The 18304-nt window shown below is 44.2% G+C and overlaps 1 protein-coding gene across 1 annotated transcript in view; it reads left to right on the top strand.

The window, feature by feature from the left end:
• PPP2R3A (protein phosphatase 2 regulatory subunit B''alpha) overlaps positions 1–16205 on the top strand; it is a 42713-nt gene extending 26508 nt beyond the window's left edge. Inside the window, exons 6-13 of the mRNA XM_086618349.1 lie at positions 2967–3053; positions 5427–5583; positions 7715–7763; positions 8358–8447; positions 9431–9606; positions 10123–10241; positions 11920–12026; positions 16109–16205. Coding sequence (XP_086474475.1) covers positions 2967–3053; positions 5427–5583; positions 7715–7763; positions 8358–8447; positions 9431–9606; positions 10123–10241; positions 11920–12026; positions 16109–16205 — 882 coding nt within the window. The remainder of the gene's footprint in view (positions 1–2966; positions 3054–5426; positions 5584–7714; positions 7764–8357; positions 8448–9430; positions 9607–10122; positions 10242–11919; positions 12027–16108) is intronic.
• Positions 16206–18304: the final 2099 nt, after the last annotated feature.

An 18304-nucleotide genomic window follows, 5' to 3' on the forward strand; every position in this document is an offset into this window, starting at 1 on the left:
TGCATGTTGCATTTTTTTTTTTTGCCTAACTCTGCACCTTTTAGAGGCGCCTTTTGGATACAAGAGGCTGTAATTTAATCTGTATCAGTATCTGTGAGCCAGTACACTAAACTACTTCTGTTTCTTTTGACAGAGACCAACTCTTGAAGCTGGTGAAGACGATGCAGAATATCACGTGGCACTTAGTGTAAAAGCTTTAGAATGTGACTTCTCCCAGAATGTTCAAACAAGGCTCAGAGTTAGCACTACCTGCAGTTGTTGAAAAGCTGAGTCAAGTAAAACCAACTTGGCGAAACATATTGCTTGTTGAAAAATGCTTCAGCTTATGCAGTATTACAAATGCAAATGTATAAAGGGAGGATGGTCTACAGGGTTTAATAAAGCTTTGTGGGTTTTTTCCAGAAATGGTGTTGCTTTTGTTCTTCTGTGGGAAGATTGGGGAAAGGTCTAGAACTGACTCATCGGTGTTTTGGGTCCTGGAGGTAGATTACATGAGGATAACAGGCAAATAAGAAGGGGCTTCCCCTTCCAAAGGGTTATTTACTGAATTCAGAATAAATAATCTTCCATGCTGGGAAAAACGAAGCCAGTTATGGCTTTCAGTAAGGCATAACTGACAAGTGTGGCTTGAATGCTGCAAATCATCTCAGGCTGTGTAATTATGTTCTAGGATGTTTCCCAAATGCTTTTTTGACAGCTTGGTTTTCACAACCCAGAAGAGAAAGTGAGAAGCATTGACATTTTATACTGACATATACACTAGGTACTATCCGCTGAAACTGGACCATTATTTGAATAATAAAGCCTGCACTGTGTGACTGGATGTGATAAAAGAGATGAAGAGAGATCCAATTTTGCCTCTGCCTTGCTCTTACAACTAGGTGAGGAGAGAGCAGATGGAACATCTTTATCAATATGGCACGATAGAGGAACAGTTTGTGTCGCAAACCAGGGAGCTATATTCTTGTCTTTTAATACCCTGCAGGCAGACAAAAAGAATTGGTTGTTAAGGGTCCTTTTATTGATTCTTGGGATTGTTATTTTTCAGTCCTTGGAATGATGTGAAAACCCTGGATCTTTAAGAATTGCTACAAAGTTGTCAGGTGTGATAATGGATTATGTACGAGGTGAGACCCACTTCAGCCTCTGAGCTGTTGTGCAATCTGGAAGCAAAGGCCAAATCAAGTCCAAAAATATACTTCAGAATGGCAGCTGCTGCCAGAGACATTAAAGAAGAAACAAACGTTCAACTTTTTCATTGTGCTTAAGACCAGAAAAGATCATTGTGATTACCTAGTCTGACCTCTTGCATGACACAGGCCATAGAACATTGCTCAGTGATTGCTATAGTTAGGATAGATTTTTGTTTGTTTGTTTTTAATTGAATTGACACCCAGCTTTAGAAGGACATCCACCTTTGAAGTCTGGAGTGATAAAGAGCCTGCAGTGTTTCTTTGGGAGTTGTCCCAGTGGTTAATCAATGGCATTGTAAAAGTGCATTCTTATCTGTCTGAATTAGGCTGATTTCAGCCTTTAGTTATGTATTTCAATGAGAGAGAGTCTTCCTGCTGTCCCATATCCCCCTATGTAGGCTTTTAAGGACCAGGATAGCTAGCCATAAGCGTCATGTTCTGCTGAGTTGAATGCATTAATTCTCTTTCTCTTCAGGATACATTTTGAGTCCTCAAATCATTCTTGTTGCTCTCAGAATTATTTGTGCTCATCAGCATTTGCTGTCTCGCTAAGCTGCGTGTCCCAAAGCAGACTGGTAGCAACCATCTCATACTTGGTTCTAGATCTGTTCTGGACTAAGAACCAGGGCTTGTGTGACTGAGTCAAAGCATGACCCTCAAATGGTGGTTGCCCACTTAAAGCTAGTTCTAGCCAAGAAACAAACCCATCCCATTTAATTTAAGAGGATCAATCCCTATAATGTCCTTATTGTTGTGTAAAGTTAATTTTTTGTGTTGGAATAGCATGCACTATTAAGGTTTACCGAAATTCTAGAATAATAGGTCAACATGATGTCAGAGACATCAAAAGTTTGTATTAGGTTTGGTTGGCAAGAATTATATTCCGTAGATTTCAATGCTGATATTATTATATTATATTTCTAGATATGATATAATAAATTATAAATTAATTGTATTTATAATTTCTGTTGTTGAAGGTGTTTATTTGTTGCTGTTTCCCCTCTTAAGTTTATTCTTGCACATGCTTGATCATGCCTTTTCCCCACTTTGTGATGATATTTGACAAGCTAACAAGGAGCAGACTAGGAAAGGTTCAGCTTGCCTTTTTAGGTACTTGGGAGTGTACTCGGTCTCGTACTGTGACCTGTTTCTCTTGGGTTCTCAGTAGTCTATGCGTTCCCCCCGTGCTTTTTGCTCACTTTCACCAGAGGCAGATCAGCAAAGGAGACAAATGAAGATAGAAAATGCAGACAGATGATCTCTATTGCTTACTTTCAGGGGACCAACCAAGGGGATGAGGCATTGCTATAGACACAATAGGTCAGACATCTATTGTGGCTTTCATTTACATGTCCTGTTTTCTCTTCAAAAGTCCTGATTTTTTTTTTTTCTGATGCAGGACACTCTTTCAGTTGAGATCCATGCAAGCTACAGTGCCTAAGACCTGAAAAACTCAGTTTCAAAGTGATTCGTCAGCACTTTGAACATATTTGTTGACATAAATAATGCATCTGCATGCTCAAAGATGTGAATTAAGAGCAGTGAAAATATTTGTAGGCTGGAAATGGATAATACTGTTTTCAGAAACAAATGTTACTTTCAGACTGCATAGTGAATTAAGGATAGCAGTACCTACAAAAAAGATGACAGAACAGTTTTCGAAAAGAAATCCCCTTAGGATGAGCGAATAAACAAAATAAAGTTACTGCATTTAAATTCCCAAACTGGTATGTTTCAGGAGTTGATTTCAAGAGCACTGTTCATGTCTTGCAGGTTATACAGAGAATATTCTACACAGTCAATCGATCTTGGTCTGGGAAGATCACTCTAACAGAGCTGAGGAAAAGCAACTTCTTGCAAGTATGTTGATTTCTGCCTGAGCCAGAAACAGAGTGCATCATATCTTTGTTCCTATAGCTGTTTAAGACCTATAAGGGGGAGAGCTGTCCCTGGGCTGCAGTGAGGCAGCCCAGATGGTCAGTGCTGGAGCCAGTGGAGGAGTTGTGTCTGAGTTGAGATGAGAGGAGACTGGAGTAGCCAAGAGTGCACTAGCAGAAGGTCAAGGGGCGACTGTGCACCTGCTCTGAGGCTACATCAAGCAGATTGGCTCTTGGCTCCTGATCTAGCCAAAGAGGAAGGGAAGCAAGACCCAGCAGGGCACCTATGTTAAGTGGCTCACTGAGCAGCCAAGAATAGCTGCTGGATTGCCTGCAGTACGTGGTGGGTAGGACAGCGAGTTTCCTGACTCACAGCCGGCAGTCAGCCCACTGACAGTTGGTCAGGCGTGTTGTGCCGTGCAGTTGCAAGACTGTGCATCTCGGGAGCTGATTTCCACTTCTGCAGGAGGCTTGAGAAAGGTTAGTGAATGGAGCTTAGTTGTTGTTACAATCCCTGAGGCATATCCTTATGTTGGGCAGAGGTTTCAGGATTTAGGTCTCTGTTCTCTGTATATTTTCTCTGAAAGAGCACCAGGTTAAAACTGTCCGAGGCCACTCAACTCCAGCCCAACCTAGAAAGCCAGGGTGTCTTTAGGCTGAAAGGTCCAGCACTCAGTTAAAGCAGTGAGACTTTCCTACTGCATCCTGTTCTCCCTTCCAGATGCAGTGTACTGTCTTCTTCAAAAGCCTCAAGCATGAATTCACACTCCTCCTCCTTTGACATCTTCTGACCCACTGATCACATGAACTAATGAAAAAAATCAGTGCTCCGTTGGATTGTTTCATGCCAATCCAAGCCTTCTGATCCCAGTTCATCCCTAACCTCTGTTATAAACAAATCTTCCCAACTTATCCTGCATCTTTATTTACTTGTTTTTCTCTCTTTATACACTCTCCTCCTTTTTCTCCTGGCGTATTTACTCTGCCTTTCATCTCCTGCAGCAGGGAAGTTCAGCTCTGGGACCATAGTTTTGCTTGGGCAGCTCTCTGCTGCATGTGTAAATGGCATATTTTGACATAAGCTATAAAAGGAAAAAAATACTTATTGAAAAACCTCCCCAAGTGATTATCATCTGCAAAGAAATGGCGAGATCCATGAAGAACCTGAAGCTGCTAGTGAGTGATCGATCAGAGGTTTTTCGACTTGAGCGTCAGCAAGTCAGACTAGTGCAGGTCTGGCAGTGCCATCCTGTTGTGCCTGCCTGGAACTTTACTGAACCTGGTGGATAGCAGGATATGAGAGTTTTGTTGAGACTCAGTTGGGTTCCTTGGATGCGAAGGTGACTGAAAGCTGATGAATTATTGGTGCCTACATATAGCACAGCATCTGTTCGTATGGTTATGGATAGGAAGGCCACTAAGCCTGCCTGCTCGGACCCTGGGATAGCTCTTAGGCTGTGTTTCATCTCCTCCCTTCTGAGAGGCTGTGAGGACAGGGGAGGATAGACCTATAGCTCACTTGAGTCTGTTAGCCCTTTCGCATTCCTGAAGCCGTAATTTATTAGACTGAAAAGGCTGTCTGGTGTCCCGTGGCCTCAGCACTAGGAGAAAGGCAAGCAGGGACGTGGCACTGGTAGACATGCAATACCCTCCTGTCGGTGGGAAGGTGGAGTGGAGGGTAGGACAGAGGTAGGAGTGAAGTGAGAAGGAAACAAGGACATTGTCACTAAAGGTTTTCTAACAAGACGCGTTAACAGATGTCACGGTTGGAAATCTGTCTAAGCCTGCTAGTTAAACCAGACTAAGTCCTGTCAGCGACAGCCGAGGAAAATCAGTGTGATTAATTTGATCTGCTTGGGATCCATCCCTCCGTCCCCAGTCCAGCATGCGTCTGGAGCAAGACTTGATTTTGCTCTTCAGGAGCCAGGCAAGGATGTGTAATGTGTAAAGATACGTTTCAGTTCCTGTGCAGCAGTGTGGACTTGCTGTTGTAAACAGCTCTGAGTCTCTGGTGCAGGTCAGAAATTTTTCACAAATAACAGATCCCAGCTGAGACAGTAGTTATGTTCTTGCTTCTCTGCCTCGCTCTTCACTATAGCTGAAAATTAGCAGAAATTGTTCACAGGAGTGGCAGAAATATCGTGCATACATATGCTAACGGGGATAGCTAAGCCAGATGCTCTGTAAGTGCCTGCTAAGGAATGCAGCAACAAAACCTCCTTTTGGGGAGAAAGGCTGCATTTTGGATTAGCTCTCAGAGCTGTGTTCACCCAACTTCCACAGAGGGTGGAGGACTTCAGCTGCTGAACTGCCTCTTTGTCTAGATTTAACTTCCGCTTTATTTGTACTCTTTCAGACTCTTGCTCTCTTGGAAGAAGAGGATGACATAAATCAGATCACAGATTATTTCTCCTACGAGCACTTCTATGTTATATACTGTAAATTCTGGGAGCTGGACACTGACCATGATCTTTACATCAGCCAGAAGGATCTGGCTAGGTACAGTGATCAAGGTATGCTGCCTGCAAGCTGTGGAGGGACGAAGGCAATTGCTGAAAATAGAATATTCCCACTGAAGAGTAAAGCCTAGCTTTAATTTGTTTAATCTGATTCCTCAAAAAAAAAAATCAAATGGAGCCATCCATCTCTTACACAAATGCTGATTTACTGAGCAAATTGTAGAGGCTTAGACACACAGAAATGCAGTACATACAATTTTCTGCATGAGTAGCTAGAGAGGAAGCTTCTGTTCACATGTGGGCCACTGTCAGGAGGACAAGCTAAAATAATGTCTTGAAACTTGCTTGTTATTTACTAAGGGGTTTGCAGGAACTTGGAAGTAGCGACAAGAAGGACAAGCCCATGTCCTTCACGGGCTTCAAAGATTGCTGCAGTGCAATCTTGTTATGTGTGAGAGAAATTCCAGAGTCCAGTAGTGAAACTTGGTGAATTTCAGTTTGCAGATGCACTCTGGAGAACCTCTCTTGAGTTCAGTGTGGAACTCCTTTCCACAAGTTGAGCAGATGCTATAAATTTTCAAAGGTTCAAGGGCCATGGATAAGTTAATGGAATACAAATCCACAAAGGGCTAAAAGATCCGAAGGCACTTGTTCTGTACGTGTTGTGCTAGATGGAGGCACTCAGGTTGGCTGTTTTTAGGATTATCCATGTTCTGAGAGCACGATATGCCCATGTGTTTACTTGTTGGGACTCATGATGTAATATCTTGGACAAGAGCTCGAGCTATTGACCAGCATATTTAATCCTGAAGACAAAGCCTTCTTGGATTCTTCTGTGTGGTTGCTGCACTTTTGGGGGAAGTAGGTCTGGGACAGAGAATCAGATTTGGGGAAATGAAATGTTTGGACACGACATGTGACTAGAGGTGGCAGGAAAGGTGAAGTGTGTGGTAAGGTGTTGTAATGTGTGAAGCTACAGGGATCTGGAGGAGTGACAAGTTGTCAGGCATTGCTGGAGCTCTGGGGATGGGGACAACATTTTGTAGGCACCAAGATCCTAGTGGGCTGAAGAAAGAAAGAAAGAAGGAAAAGGGTGTGAAGATGACAATGCTGTAGGTATGTGTGTGTGTCAGAGTGGTGTGGTGGCCCAAGTGTTCTGAGTGCAGGTGTTTATGGGAAGGCCATGGGGGTTTTGGGGGAGTGAGGCAGTCACAGGGGTCAGGAGCGTTGATAATAAGGCTGGATGGGGTGAGGATGGAGGAGTGCCTGACTTAGGGGAGGGGATACAGGAGACTTGGTCCCTGCTGAGAGGCTGGAGTGTGGGGATGGAGTGTTTGCTGCACAGGAGGCTTGAGAGGACTGGGTGCTGTGGCACTAACGATAGAAGGGGTGCTGCGGGCAGGGCGAAGGGGAGAAGCCGTCAGTGCAGTGGTACAGCAGCCTGTCAGCACGGTGCCAGGGGGATTTGAGGGGTGGTGCAGGTTGGGTCTGCCTGGCTGGTGTGTCGGAAGTGTGCCAGGGCTGCAGAAACGATGGAGAACATGTAGAAAGAGCTATGGTGGGGGTCTAAAGGAAGCGTATCAGCAGGCTGGGAGCATGAAGTCAGTGTGCAAATCTGGCTCAAGGCTGGTACTTGCTGCTTGGCTGGTGTGTCTCTGCCATAACAATCTATCCCACGCGCTTCCTGGCTGGCAAAGCCCTCCTGCTCACCTAAAACTATGCTTGTTTTGCATTGTCCTTCCCTGCAGCAGGATTGCCACAGCTAGTGCTCTGCTAAGAAGTGTTTTGTAGGGGTTTGATGTGTGGTTTTTGCTTCGTAACTGAGCTGCTTTTGCAATACACACTGAAATAGTCTCCATCCATCAGCAGGATTTGCTTATGTGACAAATCCTACTGCAGCAAAGTAGGAGTAACACTGCCCGTGTCTGATAATCCAGATAACACACATTGCCATACGTGTGGGGAAATACGGTGTTTGGGAGGATACAAAGGCAGACACACTGGGAGAATCATCTTTTACAAAAAGCTGCTAAACAGAGACCAGTTAAATGGTTAGACAGGCAATGTAGGTAGAGCATTCTTTTAGCACTGGGAAATGGCTTTGTGTGGATTCAGCACAAACAACTGGTTGTAGTTATTCCTGTGACCTGTAGCTTCATTTTCTCTGTGTTTTCTTTGTTTCCAGCTTTATCAAACAGGATCATTGAGCGAATATTCAGCGGTGCTGTGGTGAGGTGAGGAATAGCGTACTGGTTGGGGGTAAAAGCAAGGGGAATTTCTGTCAGGCTGATTAGAAATGCAAGATACTCTCAAAAATCCCCACTGATCAGAATGGTTTCCAACATGGTGCTCGAGTTGGAGCTGCCTGAAAATGGAGTTGAGACTTCTGGGTATCTTAAGAAAACAAATTTAAAAAATCCCATAGGATGACCACCTATAGACCTCATTGTAGCACGAGCTGGACATAGTGGAAGGACCATGCAAGCACTGTGTGTTTGTGCCCCACAGTGGCACAGGGATAGCTGGAAAGCCCTGCTTTAAAGTCTCCGAAAAGTAAACCAGCCCAGAACTTGTGGTGGGAGGGGATGTGGTAGACGCGATCACTGCAGAGCTGAGGGTCAAGGCAGCAAACGCGGTGCCTGCGATGAAGCGCACGCAGACTGGTGCTGCAGAGTGCAGGGAGCACAGGCTAAATGGGTGGTGATGCCCCATTTTATCTCACCAATGATTTGGGGCTTTTGAAAAAGATGTTTGATAGCGTTACGAATATTTTAGGAGCCTGGTGATTTGGTTGTGTGTTTTGTTTTTTTTCCTCATGTGTTTTCCAGAGGCAATGAAGTTCAAAAGGAAGGCCGCATGAGTTATGCTGATTTTGTGTGGCTCCTGATTTCGGAGGAAGACAAAAGGAGTGCTACAAGGTCTGACTGATTTCTGTGTCTTAATAAAAATACTGAGATGAGCAGATGAGATTATGGAAACTCCTGCGACCTATCGCATTCCACAAGAGACAGTAGCTTGGGTTCCAGTGATTATTAGGAAGAAAGCAATTTACTGCCAACGTTTAGTCAAATCGTTTGCCTTTCTTGAGGACAAACTGTGTAGAAGCAGAGTTTTCTTGTAATGTTAAATGTCTTGGTAATCATCAATCCCTTTGGTTACCCCATGCCGTGAAGCACTGGCTCTGGGGATAAACCCATGAGATGTTTGCAGCAGATAGGCATGTTCCCTTCATGCATGTAGGGAAACTTCCCTGTGTCACTTCGTAAAACCTGCCCGTGTCCCTGGTCTCTGCAGCCAGTGGGAGGCTGTTGCATAGAGCTGAACTGGATCTGCATGCAATTGTTAGGACAAGGAATCTTACAATTAAAAAGGAGAAGAATTATTTGTAAATGCAGGGTTGGACTATCCACAGGTGAAGGGAGGATGTAGAGTGCAACTGCCCGAAAGCCTTGCCTTCTGTATAAAAGAGTAGAGGAAATAAGTGCATACCATGCCTGCCTCATCGCTCACCAGGGTCGCTCAGGGATGGGCAGTGTCCTGGGTTCAGAACTGGTTGTATTTGGCCAACTTTTGCTGCTGAATCAGACAGGGACACCCTAACCTATGTGAGCCAGTTGAGCTGCAGCACAGTGGACGCGTGCTACAGCTTCTAGGTGAAAGAGGTCATGAGCATGGCTGTGCTCACCAAGCTACCTAGGAGACTAACAGGAGGTTAGTTCTTGAGTGTTCACCTGTGCCCTGATCCTGCCCAAAGGGTATTTTGATCCCTGGTTTTATGCCAGCCTTTGGGCAGAAGAGCATTAGAGGACGGGGGAAGGGGAACGTGCGTTGCTGCAATCTCTGCTGTATGGATTTCCTAGTGCAGTGCTGTGCTTTCACTAGTCCTGTCTCTTTTTCCTAGCATTGAGTACTGGTTTCGGTGCATGGACCTGGATGGGGATGGAGTACTCTCCATGTATGAACTGGAGTACTTTTATGAGGAGCAATGTGAGCGGATGGAAGTGATGGGCATAGAACCACTGCCGTTTCATGACTTGCTGTGTCAGATGCTTGATCTCGTTAAGCCAGAGAGGGAAGGTAAGTTCTGTTTAATGGGATTTTCCATCTTCTTTGATCTATGCTGAATTGGGAAAGTAATGTCGCTGCGAAACCCATCTCCAGGGCTGAAATTACTACACAAGGTCAAAGTCTGAACAGTGGCTGTTGTGCCAGAACGTTATACATCAGGAGGTTTGAAATACTAAAACAAGAGATCTTGTGAATTAACTTGCTGGAACTGGAGCAACAAGTCTTGTGTGTTCCAGCTGTGGGATGTGCTGATAGTCTAGATTATGAAACTGGAACATCCTCATTCTTCATATTCATTCATATTTCACATGAATGTGAAAGACCTCCATATGTGTGTGAGATACAAGCCTAATAAATGTACCCCTTTACTGAATAATGATAAAATCCTTGACTGACTTCAGAGGAAATTTTGTAATACTGTAGCATTCTGGTGTTATAATTAAAACTTTAATAAGACTGACAAGGAACAGGTCTCTCACTAAGTAAGAACTCAGTAGCACAATAATGTGGGGTTTTTTTCTGTAGGAAGAGTAACTCTGCGAGACCTGAAGAGGTGCAGAATGGCTCATGTATTCTACAACACCTTCTTCAATTTAGAGAAATATCTGGACAATGAACAGAGGGATCCCTTTGCAGTGCAAAAGGTACAAATCACCTTTATTTCTAAATACAGGCCTTTTCAAACCCACCTTTGGAATGCTACTGGATGTAGGGAAAATCCAGCTGAATATAAGAAAACTTTTTCCACAAGTAGGCCAGTCAAACAGTGGAACAGCTTGCCCAGAGAGGTGATACAGCTTCTGTTCTCAGAGTTTTCAAGATGTGGCTGGACAAAGCTTTGAGCCCCCTGATCTGACCTCATAGCAAACCCTGATTTGAGCAGAGGCTGGGACTAAAGACCTCCTGGGTCTCTTCCAACACAAGTTATAGTGCTATTCCGTGATTCGGTTGCCATCACTGATCCTGCTGCACCCACACTGGCAGTGCAGTGTGTGACTCTAGAGAGGATGACCAGAGCCTGCTGAGTTGCACTGATCGAGCAGTGCAGCTCAGCTGCACTGGAATGGAACCCAGTTGCTTAGTTTAGAATTCAGCTGTGAAATTCAAGACTTGAGATGCCATTTGTCTCTTCCCATCCCCTACCCAGCTGTAGGCATAGATAAGTTGGCTATATGTGAAGAGTCATTAAACATCCGAGTTGGAGTCTGAGCCTTAAAACAGCGCTAGCGATTTTCCCGTAGCCTGAACAGAAGCAGAGACAACCTTTACAACGCAGGGGCTGAGGCAGATGGGATGTCAGATCCGTGATCAGGCCACCATGCGGCAGACTAGATGGAAGGTTTGGATGTTGCAGATCGTGCCTGGTTATCAGCCTGGCTGCACTATCATTCATCATTCTCTCTTCCCAAGCAGAGAAAATCCAGGAGGAGGTTGTGGCTTTTGCATTTTACAGTTGTTGCTCACCACTAACTGTGGGATGTTCAGAGACTTGAGTTTTGTCAGCTGTTGGTGTAAAATCCCTCACTTCTGGCTCCTTTTGTGTATCCAGTGAAACCAGATGTGACTACAGCTTAAACACTATCTCCCAGAAGCACCTTATCTGGTCAAAGTAGAGTAAAGTGGAGGGGATGCCAAAACCAACGCTGGTTCCCTCCCAGCTGTTCCCACATAACCTGTAAGAGGAACTTTGTGGTTCCATGATTCAAGGCTTAAATATATCCCAAGCCAGAGCCACCCTCTGTTCTTGTTTGTTTATTTGTTTAAACTGGATCGTCATAAGAGCAGTCAAGTGGGGCCAGGGGGGATAACTTGTTTTCCCCCATCTTACAATAAACGGCAGAGGGCCAAATGTTTATAAGGATGTTATTCTGTAAGCTTCTCTCACACTTGCCCAAACTTACTGAACTGTGAAGAGTTCCTTGAAAGATCAGTTACCATTAACATTAATTAAAGATTTTAAATCACCAAGTTCTCTAACCAATTACAAAGTGCCCAGACGCAGGGCTTGCTGAGCTAAAGCCAAAAAAAACCTGTGGTTATTAACGTTCAGCATTTCTGAAATGAAGCAGGCTCTGTTTGTCGGCAGCTCAGGTCGCACGCTGAGCTTCAGAGACTAAGGGATGTGTGTTTTTGTAGTCGTTTACGTGCAGGTGTTAAAATAGTTTAAGATAACTGTGAATCTTCCTTTAAGGCAATTTTTGACTAGCTGTTTCTGCACAATGGCTTACTGTTCCTAGAATTGCTGTTTCACATGTTTAGACCTACTGTAAACAGCTGCAGAGAGGTGGGGACATGGTGTGCTTGACTGTCTGCTCTCTCCAGGACATTGAAAACGATGGCCCTGAACCCTCTGACTGGGACAGATACGCCGCTGAAGAGTACGAGGTTCTTGTGGCTGAGGAGTCTGGGAACGACCAGTTGCCAGAAGGGTAAGCACAGGCGCTGCGCTGCCCTGGGGACACGCCGTTTGGCTCCCGCTGAGGTTTAGCAGGAGCTTGTGGATGCTACTTTTAACAGAGGTAGGGGGATTAGTGGACTCATCGTTTGGATTGAACAGCGGAGCGTGTGCAGCCTGGAACAGTTGCTCCAAAAGGCAGTGTTGGTGGATGTCACAATGGGCTGCTTTGTGGGCAGCCATTTGAATCAGCTGCGCACACTGCAGTAATGAAGGTAGCTGGGAAAAAGGACAAAGCTTTTTTCTTTTGGAAACGTACAAAAAAAGAGATCAGATGACTTTTGCTAGTCTTGGCCATGTATTGACCATGTCACACCATCATAGATTAGAAGCTGTAGCTCTGCAGAGACTGCCAGACTTTATGCCTGTTAGTCTGTGCTCTTCATAAGCTGCGTTTCAACGTTTTCATTCATTTAGTAAGTTTGTTCAGACTTTTTCTTTAAAAGCTGTCGGAATTGCAGAAACTTGTTTTTGCAGCCTTCTATAAAATTATGGACAGACACTCCAGCTATCCTTAGAGTGAATGAATTTAGGCAGAGCAGTTGTTCCAGAACCTCTCTGTGTGCGAGGGCTTCCTGCAGGGGCTCCTAATGGAGACTCAGCATAAATTATCTTTTAGATTTGTGCATACGTTAGTATCTTCTTGAAAATATTTCTCTAGAAGTCCCCAGGTTAATACAACAAACACCCAAAGAATGCTTACCCCGTGTTAATCTTGTGTGATTCAGGATTTCGTCCATTCTTGAACAGTATTTGTAGAGTCATTAAAGTAAGAGTACTAAGAAGATTGCATAATTTTGAAAACTTCCCACACTGGAAATTGCTTGGGATAACAGTAGCACCTACTAATTAGCCACAGAGATTTGCAAAGCTATTGAGAGCTGTGTTTCCCTCTCTCCCTGTGATGTGCATCCAAACAGCTATGGGCTGTTCCCTCATCTGCTTTGAGTTGCCTTGCCTTTCTGTGGCCTTCACAATGAAGGATGAGGTAACACAGGATGGAAGATAAAATTGCTATATTCCCTGCAGCTGCTTTGCCAACACCTGTGTGCTCAGCAGAGAAAAGAAATAGGAGCCTGCCATAAAAGCTTTGCAGGACCATGAATCCCCAAACTCACCATAAACAGAGGAAAAGTGGCAGGTGATGTCAGATTTTTGAAGTCTGTCTGAAACAGCTCTGTGTCTTCCTGCAAAGAGCATGTCAGCAATGTTGCTGCTTGCTTTTAAGAGCCCCTGAAAAGCTCTGTAGTCATGGCAGCAGGATTAGATCTCATTTGTGGAGCATAGCAACAGACCACGCAGAAAAAAAGGAAGGGAAAAAGAAAAACAAAGAGCTGGATGCCCAGACAAATTTGCCAGAAACAGGCATTGAGTTTTTGCACGTACATTATTTCTGCTGTCCTTTAGGGATGAGAGAAACAGGGAGTGGGGACAAAACCAAGACAATTTAGGAGTTCTATGAGACACCAGAAGATTTTTGGCTAAGTTAGCTGGCAGAATCTGCAATCTCATGTTTGTCTTATTAATGCATTTGAAAATAACCGTCACTCAGCAATCGTAGATGAATTAGTAAGTGTGTACCACATTTGTGACTTAGCCCTGTCCATAGCTTCTCTGCATGGAAGGTTTCTAAAACCAGTCAATGACCAAAAATAAAATAAGACAACAACGAAGCTTCACATTTCACTGGAAGCTTAAGCTGATGGGAACACTTCTCAGCCACGCTCCGCTTTAAACACCTGTGTTTGAGATTCAAGGGAGGGAGTCTGTTCCGTGGTGAATGTAGGCACGCATTCTTGTTTGAAGGTGGAACCAATAGTTGAATCTGACCAACACAAGCTCTTAATGCAGATATAAGCACTGGTTTTGCAGAAATCCTTTCTTGCAGTCCAGGCTATGGCACCATTTTGTTCACTGTTCCAGAACCCAGTTTCAGCCAGCTGATGTACGTGGACACCACAATTACCTTCATGGAAAGAGATCTTTCTCCATAGGAAAGGAAATAAGGAGGAAGAGGCCATCTGTTATCAGCTACTGATAGGAAAGAATCCCCTTCACCTGAGCAACAAGGAGTGAGGGCACAATGCAGAGCAATCCTGCTCAGAGGCAGATAGGGGGGACAAAGACTGAGGATCACATGTTGGCTTAGACAGCTTAGATCATTTTTCTTGTCTCCCTCAAGTTGGCTGATGGCTCAGTTGCTCACTTCCATGAACCCAGCAGCATAAGGAAAGAAAAGGAAAGGGGGAAGCAGTACATGGCTGAACCACCCAGTGACAAAACGTGTGTGTTTGCCAGAAAGAAGGACAAAGAATTCCTTGGAATCATTTGCTTTCTCTGAACAAGCCATGGATGAGTCTTGAGGAACGGGTCCTTAATCTACATGAGCCCGTACTTGTGTTTATGTGACTGCGAAGTTTTGAAACTGCCCTGGAAGGAGAGAAGGTGATTATCTTCAGTGCTAATCTTGTGGAAAAGCTGCCCCTTGGATGCTTCCTAGCCACAAAGGTGGAGAAAAATTTTTCCAAGATGGGAAAGGCAGGCACTGTTGAGCCTCAAGGAGCAAAACAGTGAAGTGGAAAATAACTCACCTGGGAAAAGACAATGGGAAACGCCTTTTGAAGAAGGCATGAGAAGGTTTAGTCCAGAAGCAAGAGGCACTGGAAAAAAAATTAGAATGGATTTCTGAGTGCCGGTGAAAGCGCAAGATAAACAGTAGAGGAAAGAGGTCATACATTGCATGTATAGGGAAAAAAAAAAGGAAGAAAGCTAACAGAAATTGGTAAAATTGAAGGAAAAGAGGACACAAAAGGAACTTTCCTAAGAACAGCATTCAAATGGAAATAAAAACTTTTCCTCAGCTGCATCATCTTCAGCTCAGGAGACATTAGAGAAACTGAGGCGTGTACGAACACGCACGGTCCGTTCCCAGGTGGGGAATGCAGGGGAGGCAGAGCCATGCAGGCTCCCTAGAGGTACCACTGAAGCAAAAAGTGTGCCTCTTGTCTACTTTTTGGCATCCTTGCATGCATAATCAGACCAGTTATTGGCGTAGGACCCTTGCTTCCCGTCTCGCACTTATGCAGGGATCCAGGAGGTGGCAGAACTACTCAGCAGGTGCTTTCCTTCATGGAAGAGAAGATGAAAATGTCCAGGAAGATCTCCATGCTGTTCGTCTCTTCTTCACATAGGGATCACCAGACTATAGCACAGAATCCTCCCCACAGCGGGACCTACATACTGACTGGCTCCCAAGGATTTGCTGTGCCTGCGTATGGGATACTAAAGGAAAAAGCAGGACAAGAAGCGTTAGATAATTCTTTCTTGGCACCATCCGTGCTGGGATATCAAAGGAGTTAACCTTTTTGCAGAGCAGTTGATCACTGAACAAACTAGAGCTATTCCTGTGCTTGCCATTGGAGCACCTGCTGCAAACGTTCTCTTTCATAAGCAGCGTTGCTTCCAGAACAACGGGAAGAATTTGAATTTCTTGGGAGCCCTGAGAAACTAACCTGTAGTGTGCTGAGACTGGAGGGAAAACATCTTAAAAACATCATTTCTCAGCAACAGGAATGAGATGAGAGCCCCAAAGTGAGATCCTCTGCTGCAGAGCACAGAACCCAACCAGCCACAATGGTTCTTCCCTGGGTGTCAAAACATATCCTAAGCCAGAAGACGCTTCGGAAACCAGGTGTTTCAGAGCAAGCTACATCTCCTGTAGGGCTGGACGACTTTGTTTCTACATTCGAACTATTGAGGCTACTGTGAGCTGTTGACAATTGTTACTGAAACTGGATTTAAATTTTACAATGCTGAGCAGTGAAAAGTTGTTTCGGAATTTACAAATGAGGATGGATGGGAGCACAAAGTCATGTCGCTGTCGGAATACTGATTACTGCAGTGCTCTTTTCAATGCCTTATAAACATCCTCCTCCAGGTTAACGCCCTGCATGCTAGTGTGTTTTAGCCAGCTGCTTTAGTAGCCACTGAAATAACTTACCTGGAAAAGCTCTCACCAAAACTTGGCTTTTAAAGACATACCTTTTATCTTTGCAGATCTTTTGAAGAAGACTATGATACAGATGAAGTCTTATCTCCCTCTGAAACTGGAGACAAGTCAGATAAACTAGTTATCTCAGATCTCTCAGCATAGAGAAATGAAGACACTTAATCAATATCTTTCAAACTGGAGAGCATTCAGTCCCGAGACACTTAGGGATTTTTCTTAAATCCGTCATTGGAGCAATGTGCTTTATTTTGTACACTGTAACTTGAGAACCCTTTCTCTCTTCCTGTGTAATTGCAATAAGGTAATTTCTACAAAAAGGCTTTTTACAATGCGTTATCGTGCACGCTCATTAAAAACGGTGATTGCACCTTGTTTTGTTTATCTATAAATTCTGTTGTGTGCCCAGATGTGCAATAAACGCCAGCATCTCCTGATGAACTGTAACAACTGCATGCAACATCTCCAGTGGTCGTTTTTCAGCCAGTTCAGTCCTGCGCCATTCTCTCCCCGTGACTTTATACCAGGAGTGACAAAAGAGCTGCCAAATTAACTTAATTTAAATGTATGTCTAGAAGTCTTTCACAACATGAGTCACAATGAAGTTGTCTTTTTTTTTTTTCTTACTGTCCTGGAAACGAAGGCAAGGTGCCCATGTGTGGGGAGAGCAAAGTCTCCTCCTGCGCTTTAAACCACGAGCTCTTACAGTTGATACTGGTGGACATATTTTGCTTGTATGAATCTGATGTAATGTTTGTCTAAGAATTTGAGATACAGTTAACACTTCTGGGTATTCTCCTGTGCATAAGAGGATCTTGCTCAGGCTAGTGTTTTGTCTCCACAGAAGTATTTTCCAGCGTATTCACAAAAATATGTTCAGCTGGTGTGTTGAAACTGATATGTCTTGCACGCACCAGTTCCGTCCATTCCCTGTGGTTTTCTCCTCTCTTGTATCGTTAACCTGTAGCCTTCTCCAAGAGGCTAAGCTGAGATAATGAAAAAACCTAGTGTGCTAAATTTCTGTTAGCAGAGGGATCCTTTAACTGGTAAAGGAATTAGTCTGCAATATTGCCAACAATTTATTTTCCACCCTAGGCCCCAGTCTCAGAGAGGAAACGCTGTAGCTAATGAATTGTTGCTTTAAGTGCAAAATTAAACTGACTTTCCCCATAGATCACAACTGGTGTCTCTAGTAGCACATGCTCCGCGGCTGGAGCCGTTCCTCCTTGCCAACTAGTAGCTGTTCGTGGTTCAGCACAGAGGCGATTATAACATGTTCTTAGCAGTCCTCAGTTTTGGCCATCATAGATACACAAATAGACCGGGTACTTTGCTTCTCCAGCTTGGGACAGGATTCAGCTGTCACATTTTACTTCAACTATCGTAATTGTGCCCAAATAGGTAATGCCCAGTGGGTATGTAAATGCTGTATTTCCTCTTACCTCACTGTGAGAGTATCCAACCATCCTCAGGACATCCCTGGGTGAATCCCTGCCAGAACACCCGAGAGACAACTGCCAGGATCGGATCTCCAAGCAGGCACCTCCTTGCCCGCCCTAAAGGCAGAACCCATCCAACTAACAGATGACTTGTGTATACGCACACACGCACCAGTACATTTTGTACATACGGATGCGGCACAGTGGAACATTAATCCCTAGATGAGATGATACCTCTAAGTGTTAATAACTAAATTAGTAACTGGCAGATCACTACAATGCACCTTCAACTTTTCCAGGAGCCCTTGAAGCGTAACGCCTGTCTCCCGATGCCTAGGTGGGATATCCTGCTGCCTTGCTGAGGTTAGTAACTCTGTCCTCAGGATCAAAATCTGAAAGAGAGGACGTTTTCAGATGTACTGGGCTTGAAGATCTTATTTTATTTTTATTGAACAAAGCTGCTGTTTTATCCAGATGCATATACCCACCCTGAGATCCTAGATTCTGGATGTCCAGGTTATTAGCAAAGGCACTACATGGTAACTTCCATTCCAAAATAAAAAGATGTAAGCAGGGAGCACTCTAACCAAACCAGGACAAGCCTCTTTGAATGCAACAAGAACACAAGAACGGCTCTGTTCAACACCAGGGTGTTTGAATCACATCTCTGTCATCACTATAACCTCGAGGGGAAAAGCTTTACTGGGGATGATTCCACAAGGGCCCAAACACAGAAGAAACTAGGAAATGACTGCAGAAATGGACAGAGGAGGAAAGTCACACAAACACTAATTGTAACCAGCTCCA

The sequence above is a fragment of the Tauraco erythrolophus genome, chromosome 11, assembly GCF_009769465.1.
Source record: "Tauraco erythrolophus isolate bTauEry1 chromosome 11, bTauEry1.pri, whole genome shotgun sequence".
Taxonomy (NCBI): domain Eukaryota; kingdom Metazoa; phylum Chordata; class Aves; order Musophagiformes; family Musophagidae; genus Tauraco; species Tauraco erythrolophus.